Here is a 22,701-nt window from a genome sequence, read left to right on the forward strand (position 1 = left end):
AGGCAGAGAAAGAGCGTCAGATGGCGGAGAAAGACAGCGGGTGTTTCTCTCCGGCCACAATCACACAGCCAAAATACTGACCAGCTCTGACTTTGACAACAGAAGATATCAGCCTCTGACGCTCCCTTTCTCTATGTGTTTTTCACACTCTTTCTTTATTGGCAGTGTTAATTTTGTCAGCAACAATCTGAGTCTGTCGGCCTGCTACAAGAGACACAGAGCTTCTTGTGAAGTTGCTTGTTTTATGCGAATCTCGGGGCCACGCCCAGCTGCGGAAAAAACCCACCACAAGACAAACACAGACACAAACCCACCTGGTATTCATATGCTCTCTGGGTGACTGAGTTGTAAGCGCTTGTTTCATGGAAAAATGCATGTAATTCAGGTGTAGAAGCACCTAAGTCACGGTGGATCATCTTGTCATTCAAACTGATGTGCACAGTAATGGATTTGGTCACATTAATAAGCTAGAGTAAAATGGATGTGAAATTCAAATACAGACCAACAAAATTGCTTTGGAGTATTGATTCAGCCATGAAGAGCATTAAAACATGTACATCCCCCTTAGTCAAACAGTGACTGTTTACCCATTTTTTACGTTAAGTTCCAGCTAGTTCAGTCTGCTCTAATTAGTGTGCTACATCACCCGAATCAATCTGCCCAACATTTTACATTAGCTTTACTAAAGTTAAAATTTTTTTTGCTAAAAAAGTATTTCATTGGCTAACTTTAATTGTCACATTCTTTTTTTTGGTCATTTGCTACAACTGAAACTGTCTGAAAAGGAATAAACAAAATGTTTGTTTGGCTCTTTCTAATGCCCCTTATGTGAAATGTAAGATAATTCTGTGCCTGAGCGTAAACAACCAATAAGGCCCAAACTAAATCATTAACTGGTGTCAATAACTGCCACTTCTGCAGTTGCCATGGTGACTTGCCAGCGCTTGCGTGTCAGCCTTAAATTAAGTCCACCCTCTTTTATTTTTAAACCAAGTTCTGCCTTGATTACTTTACCCTACAAAAGTAAATACATAAACAGAATAATTAAATACAGTATGCCCATTGAAAAACATTTTATATGTAATTTCAAAACATTTTATTTAATTTCTTTTAAAATATGTTGGTTTTACTTTGGTTGGCGCAGTAATGCTCCGTTAACTATAAGATGCCAGTGTCAACTATACTTATTAATCTTTTTGTCCAGCCCAATCCGTAATTCCAGGTGTAAATGGGAGAGCAGACAGACACAAACCTGCTCAAGATGCCAAGTGGAATCGATGCGGGGTTTGATTTTGCCCTGTTTGTACAGATCCAGAACGGTGTCCATAGCCTGGGTGATGAGCTCCATCTCCCCGTCCAGGTAACCTAGGTGAAAGCCACACACCGACTTGTTCCCCTGGATCAGGCTGAGTGTGTGGATGGAGAACTGATGGTACCAGTTCTTGGCCACGGCAAGCAGGTTCTTCCTCTGGCCCGCCAGCATGTTTGCCGCACCTGAGAGGAAAGAGGGTCGAAAGACAGGGACCCTAAATCTTCTTTACTTGACATCGTGTGTCTCTAGTTCATTTTAAGACAATTTACAAGCTGAATGAAAAGGTGATATATCTATATTAAATTCTGTGAAGAACCTCTGGTTCTTTATCCCACCTCTGTCCTCCTGTGTTCTCACACTCTCACTCTGTCCCTTCACCCTAAAAACCTATTTCGCACATCAACTGTCTGTCACCACATCCCCTTCCAATTCCCCCCCTTATGTGTTCACATAGCTGCCTCTTATCTCGATGTCAGTCTCTCTCAGGGGAAACAGGGGACACAAAGCGAGCTCTGAGAGAACAGAGGGACCCAGCCTGCAACATTCAGACACATTCCAGGTTTTTTGTGGATAGAACGCCCATTGTTCCACCATGCCTACTTCTGATAAGCTGGAAGAGAAGCAGCCGGCACAGAGGGACCAGAGAGGGTGAATGGGTGAGGGTGGAGGGCACCATGCTGGGTAGTAGGTTTCTGAGTAACACGCAAAGGCAAGGCCCTGTTCTCCATGGATGCCGACCCTGCCCACTGCATGTATCCAGATCGGTATTGTAACAGAGAGAGCGTAAAAGGGCTTCCCACGGAGGAGATGGGCCTCCACAGAGAGGCCACTCTGCACACCAGTTTTACACTGCGGCAAGAGTGAAGCCCAAAATTTTTACAGAGTCTATTGTATGCATCTACAGCTTTCTGTAGATCTCGGTGTAGCTAAACTTTCTTTCTGATAATTTCAATATGTAGCTAATGTGTTCCAAGAAGGAATTTCTGCCCAAAGATTGGGTGTCCCACCAATTTGTGTAGCACTGCCAACGAGTTTGTGGGCTTCAGCGTTTCTTTTCTGGTATTTAAAAGCTGATAATGGCTGCAGGTCTGTTAGAGAGTTCAAAAAGAAATTTGCTCGTGCAAGTTATTAGGAGATAATTAATTTGTTTTGGCTTGTACGAGTGGTCTTGATTATAATAGAGCAGGAAGTTTTCCAGACAGGGCATCTTGTATGGGTGGGTGTCTTATATCAGTAAAAACAGTAAGAATTCTGAAAACTATCACTGTTCTCTCAGTGACAATTGCTTTTTACTTACCATAAGTAATAAGTTTGCCCATCGGCTTCAGCAGGTTGTAGGCCTTATGGGTGTCTGATCCTCCAAGAGGGTCCAGTATTATGTCCAGCCCTGAAGCAGAAAGAAGGGGAGGCAGTTATCACTATTGTGTATTCAGAGTATTTGTGTGTGTGTATTCAGTCTGCCAAGTGTCCTCAGTGGCCCCCTTTGGATGCCAGAGTTCACTAGGAGCAGCGAGTGTAGCCAAGCTGCCATATTTACATGAAGGGGAGCCAATAAAGGAGGACAGGACGAAGGTAGTACAAGATCCTTCTCGTTTTATATGTTTTTACTCTTGTGACTCATAAAACAAGAGAGATAAAAGGTCTCTGTCATTCCAGAATAACAAAACAACATTTGAACAGATGGTTAAGCACAGCAAGCTAACCAAGAAGGTTTCTTTGTGGGATATTAATGTCCAGCCATGTAGGCTCAGGCTTAATAATGTGCCTTTGTGCCAGAGGGGGCTCCTTAAATTGTTTGCCCCTCCTTGCTCTGTTGAACCCTGGTTCTATTGATTGTAGGAGGCTCACAGCAGGATTCTGCCTTCACCATGGCACAGATGAATTGACAGAGAGCCAGAGATAGAAGGATAGGTAGTGAGCAGGGCTGCACATTGATCCTGGCTTCTAATTAGATACATTCTGTCTAAAGTGTCACTTCTCGCTTTCGACGTATCCATCTCTGTAATGTTTGCCTGTCTCACCCTATGCTACAAAGGACAGAGACGGGTTGAAGAGGGGACTATGAAATGAGCCTCCGGCATAATAAATTTGTCCTAGGAACACAGCAGTGAGTGAAAAGGATAAACAGGAACTGGACATTGTTTAATTTAGCTGAAAAGCAGCATTTTAGCGCACTTTTTAGCAGAGAGCCCTTATACACAAATCTCTAGGGCTACATTATTTTTGGCAGTAAGACTCACTGTTTCGAGAGGTAGCTTTGTTTGGTAGCAACAGTTGTCAGTTTGGTGCATGTTGCAGCCAGCTTGGCGAAGAAATAATGAAAATGTATCATCTGTTTGTCTGCAGTTTATTCAACACATCAACAAATGCTGCAGCCATACATATTGATCTGAACAATGAGTCTTATGAGACACTCACTGAACAATAAGCACAGCGCTACAAACCCTCACTTTACTCATGGCTGTAGAAATTATTTGATAGTATTTACAGTGACACGTTGTTGACACTAAATCCAAATTTGAATCACTTCGTCATGGCAGATGGCTTATTATCTGACCTTTTGGACTGATCTTGCGGACTTCTTCCACATAGTCCTTGGTGCGATAGTCGATGGTGTGCGTCACTCCACCCTGGCTGATGGTCTCATGTTTGCTGGCTGATGCAGTGCCAAACACAGTCACATCCTTCACGGTCTTGCACAGCTGAGTTGCAGCAATGCCCACACCACCTGAATGAAGAGAAGGGTTAATACGTGGAAAATGTAAGGGTATGACTTCAAATGTAAACAAGCTATCAACGAGGATTTATGCCGAACCGAATATAGTCCCAGGCGACTCACACCAAATGGAATTCAACTGAAATTCCCATTAAGACACATATTTTCAATGGCAGGTAAATGTGATTTGCATTATTTATTGTCCAAAACAAGTAAGTCAATGAAACGGTGGATGTGTTTTGCTCAGGGGTATGTCAGGAGCGTATTAAACACAATCACATTACCCCAGCTGGCCAGGGGAAACAGAGTCCCACACACGCACAGACACACAACCAGCTCTGGAGAAAGTAGCCATTGTCACCCAATAACACAATCCATTTTTTTGGTTTCCTTTGCAAAGACAACCTAAATTCCACAAAAAACACAAATGCAGCTAAAATGTCTCCGAAGAAAAATGACAAAACAAATCATCTAAATACAGTGTCTAAATACATGACTTAAAATACAAAGTAGAAGTTCTGAATATCTGGGTTTTTGTTCAATTTAGATGTACATAGTTGTGGCAAAAGCCTAAGCCAGTGTTTGCTGAGGGAGCCAGTGCAAGAAGTAATAGGTTACTGATCAGCAGTGGCTTGTTTGAAATGCAGACTGACTTGAGGGCTGAAGCTGAAAGGCATCCATAAAGGTCATTCATGCCTGACCAAGTAAAGAGTACATGTTATCTGATGCATGAGAATAAGGAAACAGAAAGCAACAGGTGATTTTTCAATAACATTTGTTTTTAATGGCATAGCTGGCCTATTAGAGAGGTTTAAAGTAAAATAATGATTTACTTGCTTACATGTCTTAACCTATTCAGAATGCACAACAATTAATAATCAAACAGACAGAAGGTTCATTTCATTAGAATTATGCAAGTGACCATACAGGGCATTTCTGATCTGTGGAATCAATTTCAGTCAATATTTTTCTATCTTTATGTGCTGTAAAGAAGTGCGCTTGAGCTTCATGTCTTGCAACAGACTTTAAACCCATTGGATCTCGATGCATTCTATGTGTATAATATCATCTCTGTGCCAGTTGCAAAGGGAGAATGTAGTGCATCAGATGACACTGGTGAACATCTTGTCCCTTCGTTTAAACATTACATTTTTTCTGAGCCACTGAACCTGTCTAACAGCACAATGTCCTCAACTGCAAACTGGCAGCTTTTCTCTGTGGCTGGACTATCACACTAAAACAGAAAAATAGTACTGACACAAGCCAGAAATAATTATCTCCATGCAAGAATCACTCAGCATTAAAACAATAAAATAAAAAAAATAATAAAAAAAAGGATATTTTTATCATTTATATTTCTATATACATAAAATTGTGTATTTTGTGGATTAAACCCCTTCAGAATGTTTTCTGTTTTGAGGTGTTTATCTGTCAGCTTAAGCCCATGTGAGACAAACCAGCCAGTCTGCATTACTATAATCACCCCTGCTGACACTGAGAGTAGAACTGATGAGAAATCAAAATCAAGGCTGTTGCTGTTGGATGTGAACGCTGTCGTGGCTGTGTTATAACAGCAACCATCTCTCTTTGTTCTCAGTGAGAAACCAAGTTTGTGTTGCCAAGGTAACCTCAGCCAAATTGCCAGCAATGACTAAGCAACGGGAGCCATTTTGTTTCATTGACTGTTCTTCCTTTGGTAACAATTGCAAGTTTGTCATCAGTTTATGTTTGACATATACTGGATCTCATCTTCCTCTTAGAGGCCACCAGGCATTTGATAGGAAGCTGCAGGTGAGCATATGGTCCCCCCTTCCCCGGTGAAATTATATCAAACAAACAGGGCTGATTCTCTTTAAACACACTCATCTCTTTAATCCCGTATCTTTTTACACATGCAAACTCTGCAAACAAAAATGTTTGCTTTTGGTACACAAATACCTGCGGAACAGCCCATGTGATGTAGAGGAGAAGACAGAAAAGAGGTGAGAAATGTTAAATATGCATTGTCTGAGTGGGTGGTTTAAAGGCTGTTTAACTAAATGGCTCTGTCACATAGTAGCAACCCTCACACACAGGTGTTAAAAAGTGTCCAACACAATGATGCATCCATTAATCCCACATTTACACAAGCATGCACTTGCATATTAATATTTAACTAACGCTGCTGTCATAAACACTGATTTCCCCTCTGTTGCGTCATCATGAAGAAAGTGTTGTGAAAACAACAGCGGAATTGACTTATTATTTTTACTCGTACTAAATTAAGTCTAAAAAAAATTCCTCTCCAAACCGTAAATCTTTATTTGGCAAATACAGAACAATGAAGTCATTATATAATCAGATATGTTATGAGAGGGTAAAAATGTGTTTTCAGTCAAATGCAAGAGGGTACCTGTTTCTGAATTCCATGAGAACAAACTCCTGATCTCCCATCACAAGACCCTTGAGCTCTGCCAAGAGCCCCTTTCTGCACCCCACCTCAGATCACACACATCCATACGTACATAGATCACAAAGGAGAGAGAGCTGTAGACTCGAGCAGTTCAATTTGCTGCTGGTATCTGCTAATCTGCACAAACACGCAAAAGATTAAAATATTAATCTTTCATTAACCCTTAGTTCCTGGGCTTCCTTGGTTTCCCAATTTATATTTTCTCCAGTTTTTCTACTTTTTTCGGACCTGAACCACATCTCTTGGGAGAGTTTGACATAAATACTTTGTGAAGAAAGAGCAGCTTAAGCAAATTCTTGCTGCTAATTGCATTTGTTCTCAAGATTCAATTGAATTGTTTACACATGGAAATAAGGACATGTCAATAAGACATCCTCCCATCTGCTCAGTTTCACTCTCTCTTCAGAGACACAAGATACACAGTAGGGTTTTGTCTTTCCCTGAAATCCTTACATTCTCGAATTTTGGCACAAATTGCACTTGCATAACATGGCTGTTAGAAGCGAAGAGGAATTTTCTCCCAAAAACACAGAGGAATCCAGACTGACAGTGAGGCTACTATTATTGCTCCACGCCCAGAGTTAAACGGCAGGGGTGGGTGGGGACATCAGGAATGGATGTATTAAAACATCTATCATGACAACTTTATCTGTCTTCATCGTATCAATAAACACAATCTCACATCACAGTGACTGCATGAGCCAGGCTACGATCTCAGGTGTTAGTTAGGGGATGGATGGTGGCCATATGGTAACTGTCAACACCAGAGGATGACTGGTCCCTGGTGTCCGAGCTCTGTGTTGTATTTTCTTTCCTGGGATTTCTTTGAAATATTTTCACATTTCCTCAAGGACTCGTAACTTTCCTAACCCATCATTACAGAATATCCTGTGGTGTTGGCTGACAGAGGGAAATACAAACATGGAACCAAGCGTTTCTTTTTACCCAGAGTCACCAAAGCAAAGTTACAACATCAACAGCACACAATTTTGTTGCCACTTCTGAAACAAAGATATGAGTCCTGTAACAACGAGAGGAGCTGTGGTTGGCTGCTTGTACTGTTGAGGTGTGTGTGTGTGTGTGCGTGCGTGTGTGTGTGCATACACACTGTGGTTTTGAAGTGTAGTTTAATGTGGTGAATTTTAAAAAGAAGGCAATTTTTAGTTGCTGGGAGAGTAAATTTGCTCATGCGTGAAGGAAGCCCATGTGATTTCCTGAATAAGAGATCTCACAGTGCTAAACACAAATAAAACCACCAAATACTGATTACATGATATGTATCTACATAGATAAACACACACGGAAAAAACTATTTCCCGTCTTAAACTAGAAACAGAAGCTAGTGCACACAACACAGATCCATATGCAAAAGCAGGTGTCCTGACAAAGGGTTCACGTACACCTGCAAGTGCATGCGGTAGCTGGGAATGGGGTGGGGGGTGGGGTCATTTGTCAACGGCTGCAGCGATGAGAGTGCAAACAAGCAATGCGATTGGCAGGTTATATTGGAGGTTGCCCTGGTTTCCTTCTACTATCGGTGCAGCTGAGCTGCCGGCAGCGATGTCAGGCCTGAGGAACGCAGAGACGGTTCAACCGCGCAGCCCAGACTCCCGCTCAGTGGTCAGAGTGAATTAGCTTTCTTTAAACTAGGGTAAGACCTCCTGAGCAGATATTCTGATTGGAGTAGAGGGAAAATCACTTTAAAAGTGCAGACTTTTAACATGGCTCAAAAAACCCTCCAGAGTTGTAAGTACAAATGATCTAATGTTCAAACAGCAGAGGAGTAAATAATGAATGAGCAATCTGGGAGGGAGTCCAGGGAGAAGCAAGATACACGGAATAGAAATAGTTATTTCTGTTCTTATAGTTTAAAAAGAGTTTATTGCAATGATCCGACCTCAAGGACATCATTTTGCTCGGAATTTTTCTTTTTCACTGAAGGCAAATACGCCTGAGGCCCTGTCTGCAAGTGCGACAGCAATCATAAAGATCTACACCAGGATGAGATTCTCATTCACCACACCCAAGAGATCCAGCCACCTGTTTCACTCGCTTCAGGCATTTAGAGTTTATATACAGCAAGACTTTGGCAGATATATTTAAAGCTGGAAATGTACCTTTTCTGGAAAACACAGCAAATAGAATTATACTGGTCATCAAAGTTCCTTCAAGTGTTTCTGTGTTCTGCTTAGAAAATGTAACGGACAGCTGGAAGGCTTCAAAAGCAGCACTAAATATGACAACTGAGTTAAACATAATCTGTTTTTTTCATTAGTCATAACAGGAAACATTGAGCACAAGAAAATCCAACCAGAGAGCTTCACATTTTGTTACTAACACAGACCAGAGTCAGTCAACGGAAGAAGCTGTGTTTTGAAGAAAGTTTTAAACAGTCATATTATGGTTATAAATTTAAACGATCCAGGAGAGCACTTCATTTTGGTGTTGCTCAGCCTTGCAGATTAATACCTTTAACAAGAGTTTAACTCTAACTGTGACTGCTGCCACCCTTCACACTCAAGGTTGGATTTCACCCACATGCAGCAGCTGGAAGCCTCTTACTTTAAGTCTTGCCAGTTAATCCTCAGTTTAACCTGGTGTAACTCTACATTGTACAAAGACACTCCAAGAAGAAGCAGCTGCTGAAGTATGGAAGCCTCCATAATTTGCTAGTAGAATGAATAAAAACGCACACCCCTAAAACACACTACCGCAAAGCTTTATTGAAAGGAGATGATTTATAACTTGTGCTTAGCAGACCAAAGCAGGGTTATTAGTAAGTGTATGATTTTTACAGTATGGGAGTTTAAATTGTGGTATTGTTGGTGCCAAAATGTCAAAGTCTTGACCTGAAGTGGACACAAGCTCCTACAGCACCACCTAATCATATTATGCATTCCAAATCTGCAACACAATGCATGACACTTAATGTTGGAAACTCAATAGCTCATAAATAAAACCGAGGTAGACGTCATCGTTGTAAGCAGCGGAGCCCCATATGTATGCAGGAATGTGTAGTGTGGGTGTGGTGGCTAGTTGGCTGGCTGAGGTTCATAAACATTACGACCAGTTCAGGGAGAGGTCAGAGGAAGGGCAGTTGGCTGGGTACAGTAGAAGACCCACGAGATACAACCAAATGTCGCAGAGCTTCCCCCTCCACCCAAACTCTCTGGGGAAAACAAAAGGGGAAACGTGCGCGCGTTCCCCGATGACGAGGGCTACAGCACGGATATGGCGAGGTCACACAGAGGGATAGGAGGTTATGGAGGGCCGGAGGGGGAGGAGGACAACGGAGGATGCAGATGTGCAGTGGAGAGGAGAGGCACGATGGGAGGAAATACAACAAGCTATTGTTTTGGAGAGAAAGGCCAGGAGTGGAGCCACGAGAGGAGCAGCTGAGGATTATTCACCAGCATTTACGTACACACACATACATACATACATAACACCAGTCAGGCATTCTTTATTGGTCACCTGATCATGATGGGTAAAGGTCACCATACTTTTGAGGAAAGGATGCTCTTTAAATTGATGTGACATAACCTGCAACCATGGAACAATGGAAAAGCAAAAGGCAATAGAATGGCCATCATCACTCTTTAAAGGCCCTCACTACAGAGCTCAACAGGATATTTGCAGTATAGATCTTTACTTTAGAAGACCTTATAATACTTATTGTTGCTGTCGTAAGTGTGACCAGCAGCTAAGTTATGCTCTTACTTCTGTCATTAGTCTTCACTCCAGCTTTAGTTAATGCTATCAAATTGTGAGAAATGCGCATATTTACCTCAAGTTTGGTGAGAAGACAGAGCTCTCAAATGTAGCTGAAACGTAGCGCTAGTTAGCTTAGCATAAAAAAAGCCTCCTTCTGTCCAAAGATTGTGTTTTTTATAATTTCAAATGGAAACCATTGACTTTATATTAGAAATGTTCAAGTTTTTTTAGGACCTTTTTTCATCGTGGTCTATGCACCAGGTTTTCTTCTTCATTTGTCTTATCTGTATATATCGCTAAAAGAACTTTTGTGGATATGCGTACAAAGAGAAAACAGAGGAGACTTTCTATCTCTGCCTTTTTGTTGGGAAAAAAGTGAGACTGCTTTCAAATTCACAATATTAAGATGCATGTCTTGACAGAAACCTGTTGATGATATCGTTAAATAAAAATCCCATTTATAATCAATTCATAATGAACTATCTATTCAACTAGAGGCTACAGGGGATTTGGGAGAACAGAAATCTTGAAGTAATTGAAAGAAGTGTGATTAGTTTCCAAAAACAGTTAAATCAGTGGATTAAATTTGTTATAGAAAAACAGGTCAGCCATAAAACAGAGAGAGGATGAATGCCGAAAGCATTAAAAGCCAAAGAAAAGAATCACAGTCTTTGGCTGCTGATATAAGAAGCTGTTGATCTAGACCTTAAATGAAAATCACACTGTTCTAAATCATAATTATCGCTGGACCTTGGGACCAAGGATATAAAACAAATTTTTGCCTGTGTTCACTAACACATTTACTCCCCATCCAGACAGATTGCTCCCAGATAACCTCATGTATGTGCTCACTATTTTATCTTTGCTCAACATACAGTGATATAGAGTTGAGTATGAGTTCAGGCATGCAGGGCACACAAACGTACTGCTTTTTAGTTGGATGTACAACTCACTGATGCAACCATCAGCTGCTAAGTCCTGAGACAGTCTAATGAGTTGAGGTAAAGCATTTCCTCACATAGCTAATACTGTATGTGGCTAAATGGGGTGTGTATGAAGTGGTGAGCGGTGATGAGTTGTAACAGAGTTCTTGTATTTACTTGTAATTGTGCTTTCATGTCATTGCAAAAATTTTATTTACTTTGACTCAATATGTGAGAAAGGGAGACAAACTCTTGGAAAACTGTTGTTCAAAAACAAGAATTTTTGCTGTGGAAATAGTGATGGCGTTCCACATCATCATGTGATACTTTTTAAAGTCAAATAAATAGTCTGACGCAACTTCAAAGTAAGCACAGGGAATAAGAGAATCATTATTGAGCATGGGTAATACTTTAGATCAGCAGCTTGAAACCAGTGGGTTCGGAAACCCCCATTGCGTCTAAAGGGGGAAAAAAAAGCAGTTATGCAGTTTATTGAGAAACTGTGACATTTTCCAGAGTAATGCTGGATATTTTCCATCTATGCTCAACAGCATTGATGGCATATATCAATAGATGCTTGAGTTGGCATCTGCTTACCATGCATATGTGTGACATGAAGATATTTTCGGTTTCAGCCATAAAGGAAATTCATAATCATTTTTGGTATCATCATCTGAGGTTAACTCAGTCAACTTACCTTTGTCACTGGCAAAGTTAAACAATTATTGGTGGCTCTATAAAATGTTAGAAAACATTTTGTTTTTGGTATCAAATTCATAATGATTCATAATTATGGAAAAAAACACCTAATCTTTATATTTGTGAGGCTGTAACTGGTGAATGTTGGAAATTTTTTAATGATAAAAGACTTAATTATATTGACTATAAGAATCTAATGCCTGCCTTGTTATAATAGGGTTAAAATCACCAGATCCTGTGGTGGAATATGTTTAGAAAGGAATATATAAAATATTGCCTGAAATATCTTTCATATTATTAAAACATATCTGACTTGAAAGAACAGCACAGACTGGCTTATGCCCCCACCCCCCTCACTCTCTGGCCCTGTCACAGCAGACACCTTTGATCTGTCTAATCATTGAACATCAGGAACAATTCGACAGCAGACTCCTGGTAGGAACAAACCCCCCACACAAACATACACACACACACACACACACACACACACACACACACACACACACTCAGCATCCAGCACCATGTGAACCATGGAGCCCCACAATGAAGGCAGACAATCAAGAGAAGGGTGTGCACATCTTGCACATTTTATTCACAAAAGATACTGCTGCCATTCTCAACAAAGCTCAAAATGTCACCAGAGCATGTGTTGTACAGAGTCCCGTATAATAATTATTTACACATGGAAAGAATCCAGGCGTGACTGCTCAGAAAAAAGATTTTTGTCATAGCCTCAGTAATGTGCTTCGACAATGCTGATGTCCGGACAGCTGGCGAGCAAAGACTGGCAGCCTGCCCTGAGAAATGAGAGGTGCTGCCTCGACTAAACCGGCAGGGAAAAGTGTCTCGAACCACATTTCCACAGCATTCCTCTTATAGCAAACATACTCTGCACAGAAAACTTCGAGCAGCATGTGTGCTCACTGGGGTGAGTGACATCAACAGGATGATATGATAAAGGCAAACATTTGGGATTCCTCTATAGACCAACAGTCCCACAGCTATGAGCCTGTTAGCTATTGTTCAGCTGCGCGCAACTACTTACTCTTACAAGTCCATTCATTTTCAGTGCTAATGTCAAGGGGATATATACGCACCTGCGCTGGCGGGCTCCCAGAGCTCATTGTTATTTTTTGTCTCCAGAGAGAATAAGGCCAGGTTTCCTTATGCACTGAGCCATTAACACCCACATGCTGTCCCAAATGCAGAGGATCCATTTCTAGATCCCCCTACCCAGGAAAAGTAGGAATGAGAGGGAAAGTGAGGGCTGTACACCAGCAGATAACAAGTGGGAACAATTTCTTTTGGCAAATGCGCCATTGCTCTTTCCAACTGGCCTGACTGTGTAAACACAGCAAAATCAAATGCTCTCAGGCTCGATGCATCCCGCCCCAAAGCAGGTGCCTTTGCTCCCTTAGTCCTCATCTTTTTCCCACCCACTCACTCTGATCTTAGACCTCACAGTCCAGGTGGCAGGTGTGCTAGCATTGGTGCAGTCCTGGTGCAAGCTGAGCTACATCTCACACAAATGAAGTGGGACCTTCTCGAACAGTCATAAGTCATCTGGACAAACAATGCATGAACAGGAGGAGCTGAGAAGGAAGTCCTCATTTTCATGCCTGAAAATAAGCTTGCTGTTTCTCCTTTTTTTTGTGTGTTTTTGAAAACTATTCAAAACTATTCCTTGTAGCAAGACTTCCAAATACCAAGTCCAGTTTTGTGGCTGCTATAGTGTGAAATTTACTGCACAGTTACAGGGAAGCTTCCCACGGAGAGAAACTGAAAACCACAGTTTATCAGTTTAGGATTAGGATGTAGGATTTATTTTCATATTTCCCTATAATGGGACTCACTGTTATCTAATGCCACTGTGAATTAACTATTAATCAATGTATACTTTGTCATATTCCCATTTAGGATGAATAATTCAAAGAATTTCTGTTTGTTCCCTGTGTGCATGTGCTGTGTATGTGTTGGTACCTGCAGCAGCATGGATGAGGACGCTCTGGTTTGGCCGCAGGTTGCCAAAGTCAAACAGCATCATGTAGGCAGTGATGTAGTTGACAGGGAGGGCTGCTGCCTCTTCAAAACTCATCCCCTCTGGGATGAGGAAGGTGTGGCTGGCTGGCACCACTGCCACCTCCTGCCACAGCCCAAAACGGTTCAGCACCATCACCTTATCACCGACCTGAAACAGAGGGGAATGGAAGACACGAGCTGAGTGAAAATCAGAAAGGAAAGTACTCTCCACCAAAACTGTAAAATAAATTAATGTCCCCAAGGCAATAATTCTCAACCAGGGAGCTTCAGCTGAAGTCTGTGGGGTGTACATACAGAACTAAATAAAAAGAATTAAGAAGCAACAAAGGGAACAAAGGAAAACACAGAAAATGAATAGTAAATGGTTGAAAAATAAAGTTTGAGAAACAACATGGCAACTTACATTATTACACCTTATTTAATGAACACATTTATACCATTGATGGATTGTATTGAAGAAGGGATTCTTGAGTTAGACAGATAACAGATTGGGGACTAATGCCCAACAATGCACTAGAAACAGAGGAAAACTGAGCAACTGCCACCAAGCAACTGAGAATCAAGTGAACTTCATAACACTGAACCTAAATGAATAGCCAAGGCAACACTAAAACTGATTTTTATATGTGTGTCCTGGTCAGTCCTTTATCTGCGGTACAATGGCAGCATTTTAGCAATGTGGGCAAATGAGTCTTTAATCGCCAACAGCATTTTTCTGTAACTGCCCGAACTCTTGAGCTGACAAACATTCAAGTTGGAGCTTTTGGTGTCCTGCTATCTGAACCTCATGGTGTCTGTGGTGCAGTGGGAATGATACAAATTATGTGCCTGGAAATGTAAGAATGAGGTTTATTGTTTGGCTTACAACAACAGCAGACATGCAAACATGAAACCACCTCAGACACCAAACCTCAAAGTGTTCGCCCTAAAAGAATAAAGGCAAACAAGTAAAGCGATAACTGTTCAGGAGGGTAAGAATAGCTGCAGGGCTTCATGGACAAAAAAACGAGACGGTAAAAGAATCAGGAGAGAAAAGGAAGAGGATCGTGTAAGATGAATATGAGAATTATACTGATGTATGGTTTGCTTGATTTACATGAAAATACAAGCAAGAAAAGTTAGCAAAAAACAATGAGGAAGTGACGCCCCAAAACTAAATCTGATTTACGATTTTAGGTTTTCAAACTTTCTGCAGGTTTCAACCTGATGCAAAAATTCTGATCCCCTTGTCCTGTGCTGTTCCCAACCTATCCTTATCAAAGCAGGATCCTCCGATACACAACTGTCTCTTTCCAGAAGAATGAGCCATGATTTAAACTTCTCCCCCATCCCCGAACCAACCAATCAGAAGAACTCACTCGAGGGACACAGGAAACAGAGACGACGGCAGCATTATAACTCTCTTCCTGTTTTCTTCCTCCCCCTTATCAACTCTCCCAACATAGCTTTCCCTCCCACCCCATTTCCATTCTCCTCACTTTTTCTCTTCCCTTCTTTCTCTTTCACTTCCTGAGTTCTTTTCCTCTCACAACTTCAGAACGTCTTCCTTCCCCTTCTCCAGTCCCCCGGTCTCATCCTGTCTGTGTCTGTCTTCTATGATGCTCCCTCTTTCATCCTCGGCTCCTCATGCTGTCTTTGCCTTCCCTTTTTCTTTTCTCACTTGTGAGGAGTGTCCCCTGTCCTCTCTTCCTCATCAGCTAAACAGGACAATGGGGCCCATCTTCTCCCCTGGCTTCTCTCCACTCATCAGTTTCCCTGCCAGATTCTTCCCCATGGCTGAGCATAAGACAAGCTCTCTCCTCCTGGGAACAAACCCTCTCCACCCGGGCCTCTCTAATGGTCTGGAGGGACCCATGCGTCTCACTGTCTATCCACTCCAATTAGAGAGATCTCCGTCTCTCTTTCTTTTCATCTCCTCATCTTCCAGTCAAAGGCCAAGTCATTTAATTCATTTCAAACTCCACTTTCACTTTTTCACCGTGGGTTACCTTTCTTTGTTATTCATGCTGACCAGCTCTCCTTAGCGTCTCCATCTTTTTTCTTTTGTAGTGTTTGAGTCCTCTAACTCATCAAACTCACTGGTATAATTGGGGGTACAGTGTGTGGTATGAATCGATACGCGGGGGAGTTCATTCTTTTACAGGAAATAAACATGACTCACACTCTCAAATGCATCTGCAGCTATTCTTCCGTGCCCATGTAAAGCATGTGAGTTACTGTGAGTCGCACAGACACAAGGTATGAACAAGTAAACAAGCCTTGTGACACTTCTGTTTCAACATCTTCACAGTGTGACACATAAAAGACACAAGCACTTCTTGCATTTCCTCTCTCTGTCCCTTCATACTGCAACAAGTACAGCCACAGTCGGGGTCAGGAGTGCGGGGGCTCTGAACAAAGACACTTCCAGTTAACTGTATGTGAATGGACTTAATCAGATGGTGATTCAATTTTAGGGTATGCAGGCCTCAAAGTCAGCTGGTTTTGTGGCCAAGAGCTTTGTTGAGCTCAGCAAAAAAATTCATCAGCGGGCACAAAATTTCTTAAGCAGTTTTACTGAGTCAGGTGGAAGTAAAAGATGAGGGTTAAGGTTAAGAGCAACAACTCATGTGGCTCATGTGAATACAATGAAGAGGAAAGTGAAATATCTGTGGTGTCAGTGTAGGTGTTGCTGTGCTGTAACCCAGTTTATATGATGTTAAGATAAAGGCCACGCCCGGCTTGGATACAGCAAAATCTGTCATATCAAGGTATACATGCTGCCTTTTGCAGTAATAGGCCAAACTGGCTTACTACTTGTGTTCTTTCAAATAAGTGAACAAATATTAGCTTGATACATTTTATGCTTTGGAGAGGTGGAATATTTCATGTTTGTACATAATATATTCTAAAAAAAAAAAACATACACATAATTTCACTGTCTTTTTAAATCTGTTTTTTAACAAATCCTAATGAAATGTTCCAAACAGATGAGAGCCTGGTTGGCCGATTACTTATCTATCCTCATAAGTAAAATTATATGTGTTCAACATTTCTAATTTGGTATTTTAGTACACCTCAATAATTTGAAATTGAATTATCCCTCTTCCATGGCTGCATGTTGGATTTCTGGGTCAAATAGATTTCACAAAAAAAGAAAAAAGAAACTAAATTAAAAATTTGAGATAGCAGCTGCTCGATGAGTTGACATGGCACGACCCAAACAGATCTGTAACTACATGCAAATGAGAATACCATCATCTTGTTTTCACAGCTGGATTTATAAATTCCACACTTCCAGACCTAAAGCAGAACCACACTGACCAAAGCAGAAAGACGGCATTTTTTCACCCAGAAGCAAATGCTCACAAGCTAGTAGATATCAGTGAAGAATTCAGTGATAGTCCAGTGGTTGAAGGAGGATTAACAAGATTACACAAAGCAAAGAAGCTATAGATAGGGGGAGGGAAGAATTGATGGAGGAAATACCAGACTGACAATGTGGGCCAGAGGGAGGTAATTGAGAACATATGGGCAGATCCTTCCAAAACTCACCAGGGGAGAGCTTTAATTTTTTTCTTAAACCAGGCCTGGAGGGGAAAAAAGTGCTGATATTTGGCATCAGGGGAGCCTCGGTGTGATTTGTGATATTTCCGCTCTCGGCTCACTTATTCACTGTTACACTTTTCCCTGCACTCCCTCTTAGGTCATTTCGGGTGAACTCACCGTAGTCTCACATCACTCAGCTTTATTGGGCATCTAGAAGGGTTGCTTGTCTTGCAAATATAATAGACATACAATATGAGGCATGCACGCAAGAATAAAGAAGCCAAAGACAGGAGCTGTATTTAACAGCTCCGAATTCTTTGACAGTTGCAGCACAAGCTTGACAGGAGTTTTTATGCCAAAAAAAAACCAAAAAAAAAAAAAACAACATAGATAGGCAGTATGACTATGACAAAAGCATCAATACAGGTATTTATCATTTTAAAAGGAATGTAAATCATAAATACATTATCATAAGTGTAACTTAAGCCTCTCAAATGCTTCTATTATCTGAAAAACAGTCACATTAAAACATAATTACATATAAAATCTCACAAAGATAAAGTCAAAATCAATCACATTAGCTTCTAATGTATATGTTGCATTATTTGAAAAGCAGTATGGGTTTAATGCTTTATTGGGCACAAACACACAAGACACGCCCAATATGGCATGTCTTTGTGTGCATATGTGTGTCTGAGAGCAGCGGAGATGCGAGCCTCCCAAAAATTCTCTGCTGTCAGGGTCAGCACATTCCCTCCGAGTTAGCTGCCAAAAGATCCAGAGATCTCCATCCATTAGGAAGATTGGCTCTTAATTCTATAAGCAAAAGGCTGCAAGTGGATGTGGGAGTCTGGTAACATTCTGTGTGCGTCTGCATGTGTGTGCTTTGTGACCTTTAAATCCAATCAACATCACTGACAATGTGGAAAGAAGCAATAAAGTAACCTGGAAACACAAGGGTCTTAACCTTCTATGATGTCTGGCTGTTGTTAGCTGAGCCATCATTTAATTTTGATTTTCCCAGTCATTTACTGTATGAGCTGCACTTTACAGACACATGTGCCACTCCCATCTAGATGCAATGATTCTGCACTTGCATCACTTGTGCTCCTCTTGGTTTTGTCCACAGATATCTAGTGGCCGATTTGAGAAAACTGCTTTTACACCAAACACCGTGAGTCATTACTGTGTGTAACATTTAGGTTTTATAGTTAAATTACTGTTCAAACGGTTACCGTGGTGATGCCATGCTGCCGGGGGACGGACATATTACTTTCGGCCTGTGACTTGTCATGTAATGTAAGATGACACTGACAAACCTCTTGCAGTTACGGCATCATTCACATGGGTTTAACATTAAAGAAAGGTATTATCATTAGTCTTTATTTGACTTGACTTTATTGTCTGAGACGCACTGGTTTGAACTTAAATCGTGAATTACTTATGACTGTAAATATTCTCTGAATTCAACAGAGGCAATGCGCTATTTGCTGACAAAAATGATCCCTTAGCTCACACCACAATGTCTGTTGCATCGCGCCTCGCCCTTTCCACACCATGCGATCGTGCGCCACAGTCGCTCCCGGTAACAAAAGGCGTCGGTGACTCCTGTCTTCACTACCGGTGTAAAGTGATATGAATTACAGTGGCTTCTTTCCAAAGGTCTCCAAAATAAAATCCCTGATTTGTTAACGTTCTAATGGCAAATTTGTGCCTGATGTTCACCGGTGCCTCACATTAGGCGTGTTTGTCATTTGAAAAACGTCATTTTTCAGTAAAATTCAGAGCCAGAGCAGAGAGGGTGTTTCATTTGATTTCAGCTTTAATGTACAGTGAAACCACCGCGATACGGCATGTTATAGTCCAATGTCTTGTCACCCTTTATATCTCATGATTTCCTGAACTTCATGATGATGGTTCTTACAGATTTAGTTTGAGTTAATTTTGTATCCATACAGGCAATTCTGGGCGCTCACAGCTTTAATTTGGAAGATACAGATTTGATTTCCGGTCTTTCTGTGGCTAACTTGACGCAACGCTCCGCACAGTGGCGCACATCAGAGCGCACAACAGCGTGGGTGCAGCAAGCATGAAAGGCATCCCACGGATTTGGTTGTGTTTATTTAGGTTTAGACTTTCAACAGACAAGTTTGGTATAAACAGTTAATCCATCCTTGCGTTTTTTTAAAACTTTAATTTACCCAGCGTTACGCACACGTAGCACAGTTTGAAAACCGGGGACACAAGAGGAGTGACGTCTACAACAAGCGGCATTGTACTCAATTTATATCATTTGTATCCACTCTGGCCATTTTTACAAAAAAAGAAAAAGTACGACATGAATCACGAGGCATCTTTATTCCCAACTTTTGGTCAAGTGCTGCTTCCTCTCCGCGTAGCCTACAACCAATCTTCCATGAACAAACAGATATAGTTCAGTCAAAAAGCATGAGCAATTCTTTTTAATAGTACTTTAATGATCAAGTTAACAGTCTTAACCGTTAGCCAAGAAGCATTTAATTAATTGAATTTAGAAAGTGGCAGAATAAAGCAGCCACCACATCTCTGAGGAACGAGCGAAGCCTGACACGCCCATATCCAGATGTAGCTGTTGAGCACCAATATGAAGCAAATACAATATCCATCACTTAAACAATGAAATGGACACAGAAGAAATATATTTCATGACACGTGGAAAAAAAACGAAATTCGGTGTTTGCTTACTTTTCTGTCTGTTACTTCTTCCCCAACAGCCTCCACCACCCCGGAGCACTCCATACCGGGGGTGACCGGCGGGGACGGCAGCCGGTCGTAAAGCCCCTGTCTGGCCATCAAGTCGGCGAAGTTCAGCCCGCAAGCCTTGACCCGAACAAGGACCTCGCCAGCCTTAAGCGTGGGCTTTCCCTTCTTCCCTTGCAGCTTGACTTTATCATAGCCGCCGTAACCTGTGAGCACCAGAGCGCGGTAGGTGAAGGTCTCCTCCTCGGGGACCTTCTCGGTGGTCGCCGCAGGGGTGGCGGCTGCCTCGGCGGCAGCGGCGGGTTCGGACTCCGTTTTGGGCTGCTCAGTTTTAGGTTCTTCGGTGGGTTTGGTCTCCTGCTTCTGGTCCACAGCGTTTTGCTGCTCTGCAGGTGCGTCCTCTCCAGACATGGTGCAGGAAGCTACGAGACGGTGATGAATATAGAAAAAAATTACTTTTCACTACTTGTGAATTTTGCTGCCGTGGCTTGCTGTTTGGCTGCGTGCGCTTGCCTTGCAAGTCTAAGAAAATGTGAGAGTTAGAGCTTGTTTCTCAGCTGTCTTGGAAGGAGACACAAACCCCGGCAAAGTGGGCTGATCAGTGGCCAGTGACTGTCAACGCCGCGCTCTGACAGAGTCTGAGTGGGACGAGACAGAGGCAGACTGGAAAACACGGAGTGCTGATGAAATTCAGGGATTGGCTTGTGTGTTTGGCTGGGTTTGGCTATTTGTATAGCGCAGTAAATGAAGTCCATATATTGCATCAATCAGTGAAGTGATTTGCAAAAAATTCCATTAGGCTTAAAGGCAGATAAAGTTAAAACCTTCTTCATAATCAGTTGGTTTCTGCAAAGCTCCATGAAGTCTTTAAGTGGACAAAACTGGAGGACATAAGTAGCTTGTCAAAAACAGATACACCTCTAAAAAACGCCAGTGATTAAAAATATTATTTGACTAATAATTAACTGAGGCACAAAGGATGCAACTTTAAGGTGCATATTGTGGATCTCTCTTTTTTTAATACATTTGTCACAATTTTGTATAAAAAATTAGTTTCAGCTTCCTCAGATGTCATAAATCACAAAATGGTGACAGACCTAATTACATTACATTAAGGTCATTTTGCAGACGCTTTTATCCAAAGCGACTTACAAGTGTCTTCAACATTGGTAGTAAGTGGAAAAATATGCACCTTATGCATCCAAATTTACTCCAGTCTGCATTTGCTGCCTGTTTACTGCTGCATGTTTAGCTGCTAGGTTTGTGAAACACCAGAAATCAGAGGAAATGTCTGTTTATGCTACCTATTCTACAGTAGGATTTGCAGGAACTTTTGGCCTGCGTATGGCTCATTGTTGTAACTTCCCTGCACAAGCAGCTCAGAAAATATGAGTTTGTGTTGAGGTCATGCCAGTTTTTGATGAAATGCTGCAATCAGCTTTGTATTTCTTGGCTTCTGTTGAGGGGGGATCCAGAGCTGTCGGGCAGGATGACCTCTCCATCAGACCAAGCACCGGTGGGGCAGGGGCATTCACTGAATTACAGGTTTGAATTTTATTGATGGCATCTTATGTGTTTATTGCAAGTTGAGGAAACTTGTTGGAAAGATATGTAAGTAGCACATGTTTTGGAATCACAGCAACTCTCAGTGAGACTTGTATGTGTCAGAAAAAGCAGCCAGCATCGAGCTGAGATTAGCCAGGGTTCATTCAGATGGAGTGACCACAGAAGGAGTGGTGAGACATCTTGTGGCCGTAAAGTGCCACTCAGCAATCCTTACGCCAACGTCAGCAATGTCCAAATCGATATCCCACAGGGGCTTACTGATGTAGGCATTATTGATCTACAGTTTTGACACGAGCAAACTGTTACACAGCAGGTGTCTGTTCTTCCCAACTGCTTCGAGCCACTTTGACTATACATCAGTATGCAGTGGGTGCTCACAGAGTGGCTCCTGCTCACAACAGCTCTGACAGGGTGAATATGGTAATGTATCAGTCAGGTGCAGTCAGAAAACTGAGCTGGGCTGCAGGTTGAAGTCTGAAAAAAGCATTAAAGGGGAGACAGAATGTGAATATCTCCTTCATTATATTCATGGTGTGGCCAAGAAAAAAAAACTCAGAACATGTTCCAGGACAGGAAATGGCTGGAGTTAAAGGAAAGCAGGAACAGGAACAAAGATGGACTGTCTTGGGCACCTGGTGTAGTTTGGAGACTTTCTCCATTGTCTAAGTAGGTTACAGAGTGCATAATGCTGCTCAGCAGCGTAATCAGCCTGGATAAAGTACTGTGTCACCACTCTGCTGGGCAAATATACTGAGTCTGCAGGGAGTCTCTGAGGATGTGTGTCTGGACTACAAACACACACGTATTTAATTTCTATTAAAGCTGGGCAAACACCGGGATTTACAAGAAATCTATGAAAAGGAATCAAATTCAAATCCCCTACATGGCTGCCAGCATCAATTACTGCAGATGCAAAATTATTAAAAGCTCATCACTGGATCTATCAAGGTGCTTAAATGTTTTATTGCTCTAAACCTGATCACCTTCATGAAATATGAAGGTATGTGTTATT

The 22,701-nt window shown here is 41.7% G+C and overlaps 1 protein-coding gene across 1 annotated transcript in view; it reads right to left on the minus strand.

Moving 5' to 3' along the window:
- Positions 1 to 20,758, minus strand: part of vat1 (vesicle amine transport 1) — a 28,103-nt gene extending 7,345 nt beyond the window's left edge. Inside the window, exons 1-5 of the mRNA XM_075454858.1 lie at positions 20,109 to 20,758; positions 13,797 to 14,004; positions 3,870 to 4,040; positions 2,610 to 2,699; positions 1,253 to 1,494 (exon numbers count right to left, since the gene is read on the minus strand). Coding sequence (XP_075310973.1) covers positions 1,253 to 1,494; positions 2,610 to 2,699; positions 3,870 to 4,040; positions 13,797 to 14,004; positions 20,109 to 20,534 — 1,137 coding nt within the window. The 5' untranslated portion in view covers positions 20,535 to 20,758. The remainder of the gene's footprint in view (positions 1 to 1,252; positions 1,495 to 2,609; positions 2,700 to 3,869; positions 4,041 to 13,796; positions 14,005 to 20,108) is intronic.
- Positions 20,759 to 22,701: the final 1,943 nt, after the last annotated feature.

Source organism: Odontesthes bonariensis, chromosome 21 (genome assembly GCF_027942865.1).
Source record: "Odontesthes bonariensis isolate fOdoBon6 chromosome 21, fOdoBon6.hap1, whole genome shotgun sequence".
NCBI classification, from domain to species: Eukaryota; Metazoa; Chordata; class Actinopteri; order Atheriniformes; family Atherinopsidae; genus Odontesthes; species Odontesthes bonariensis.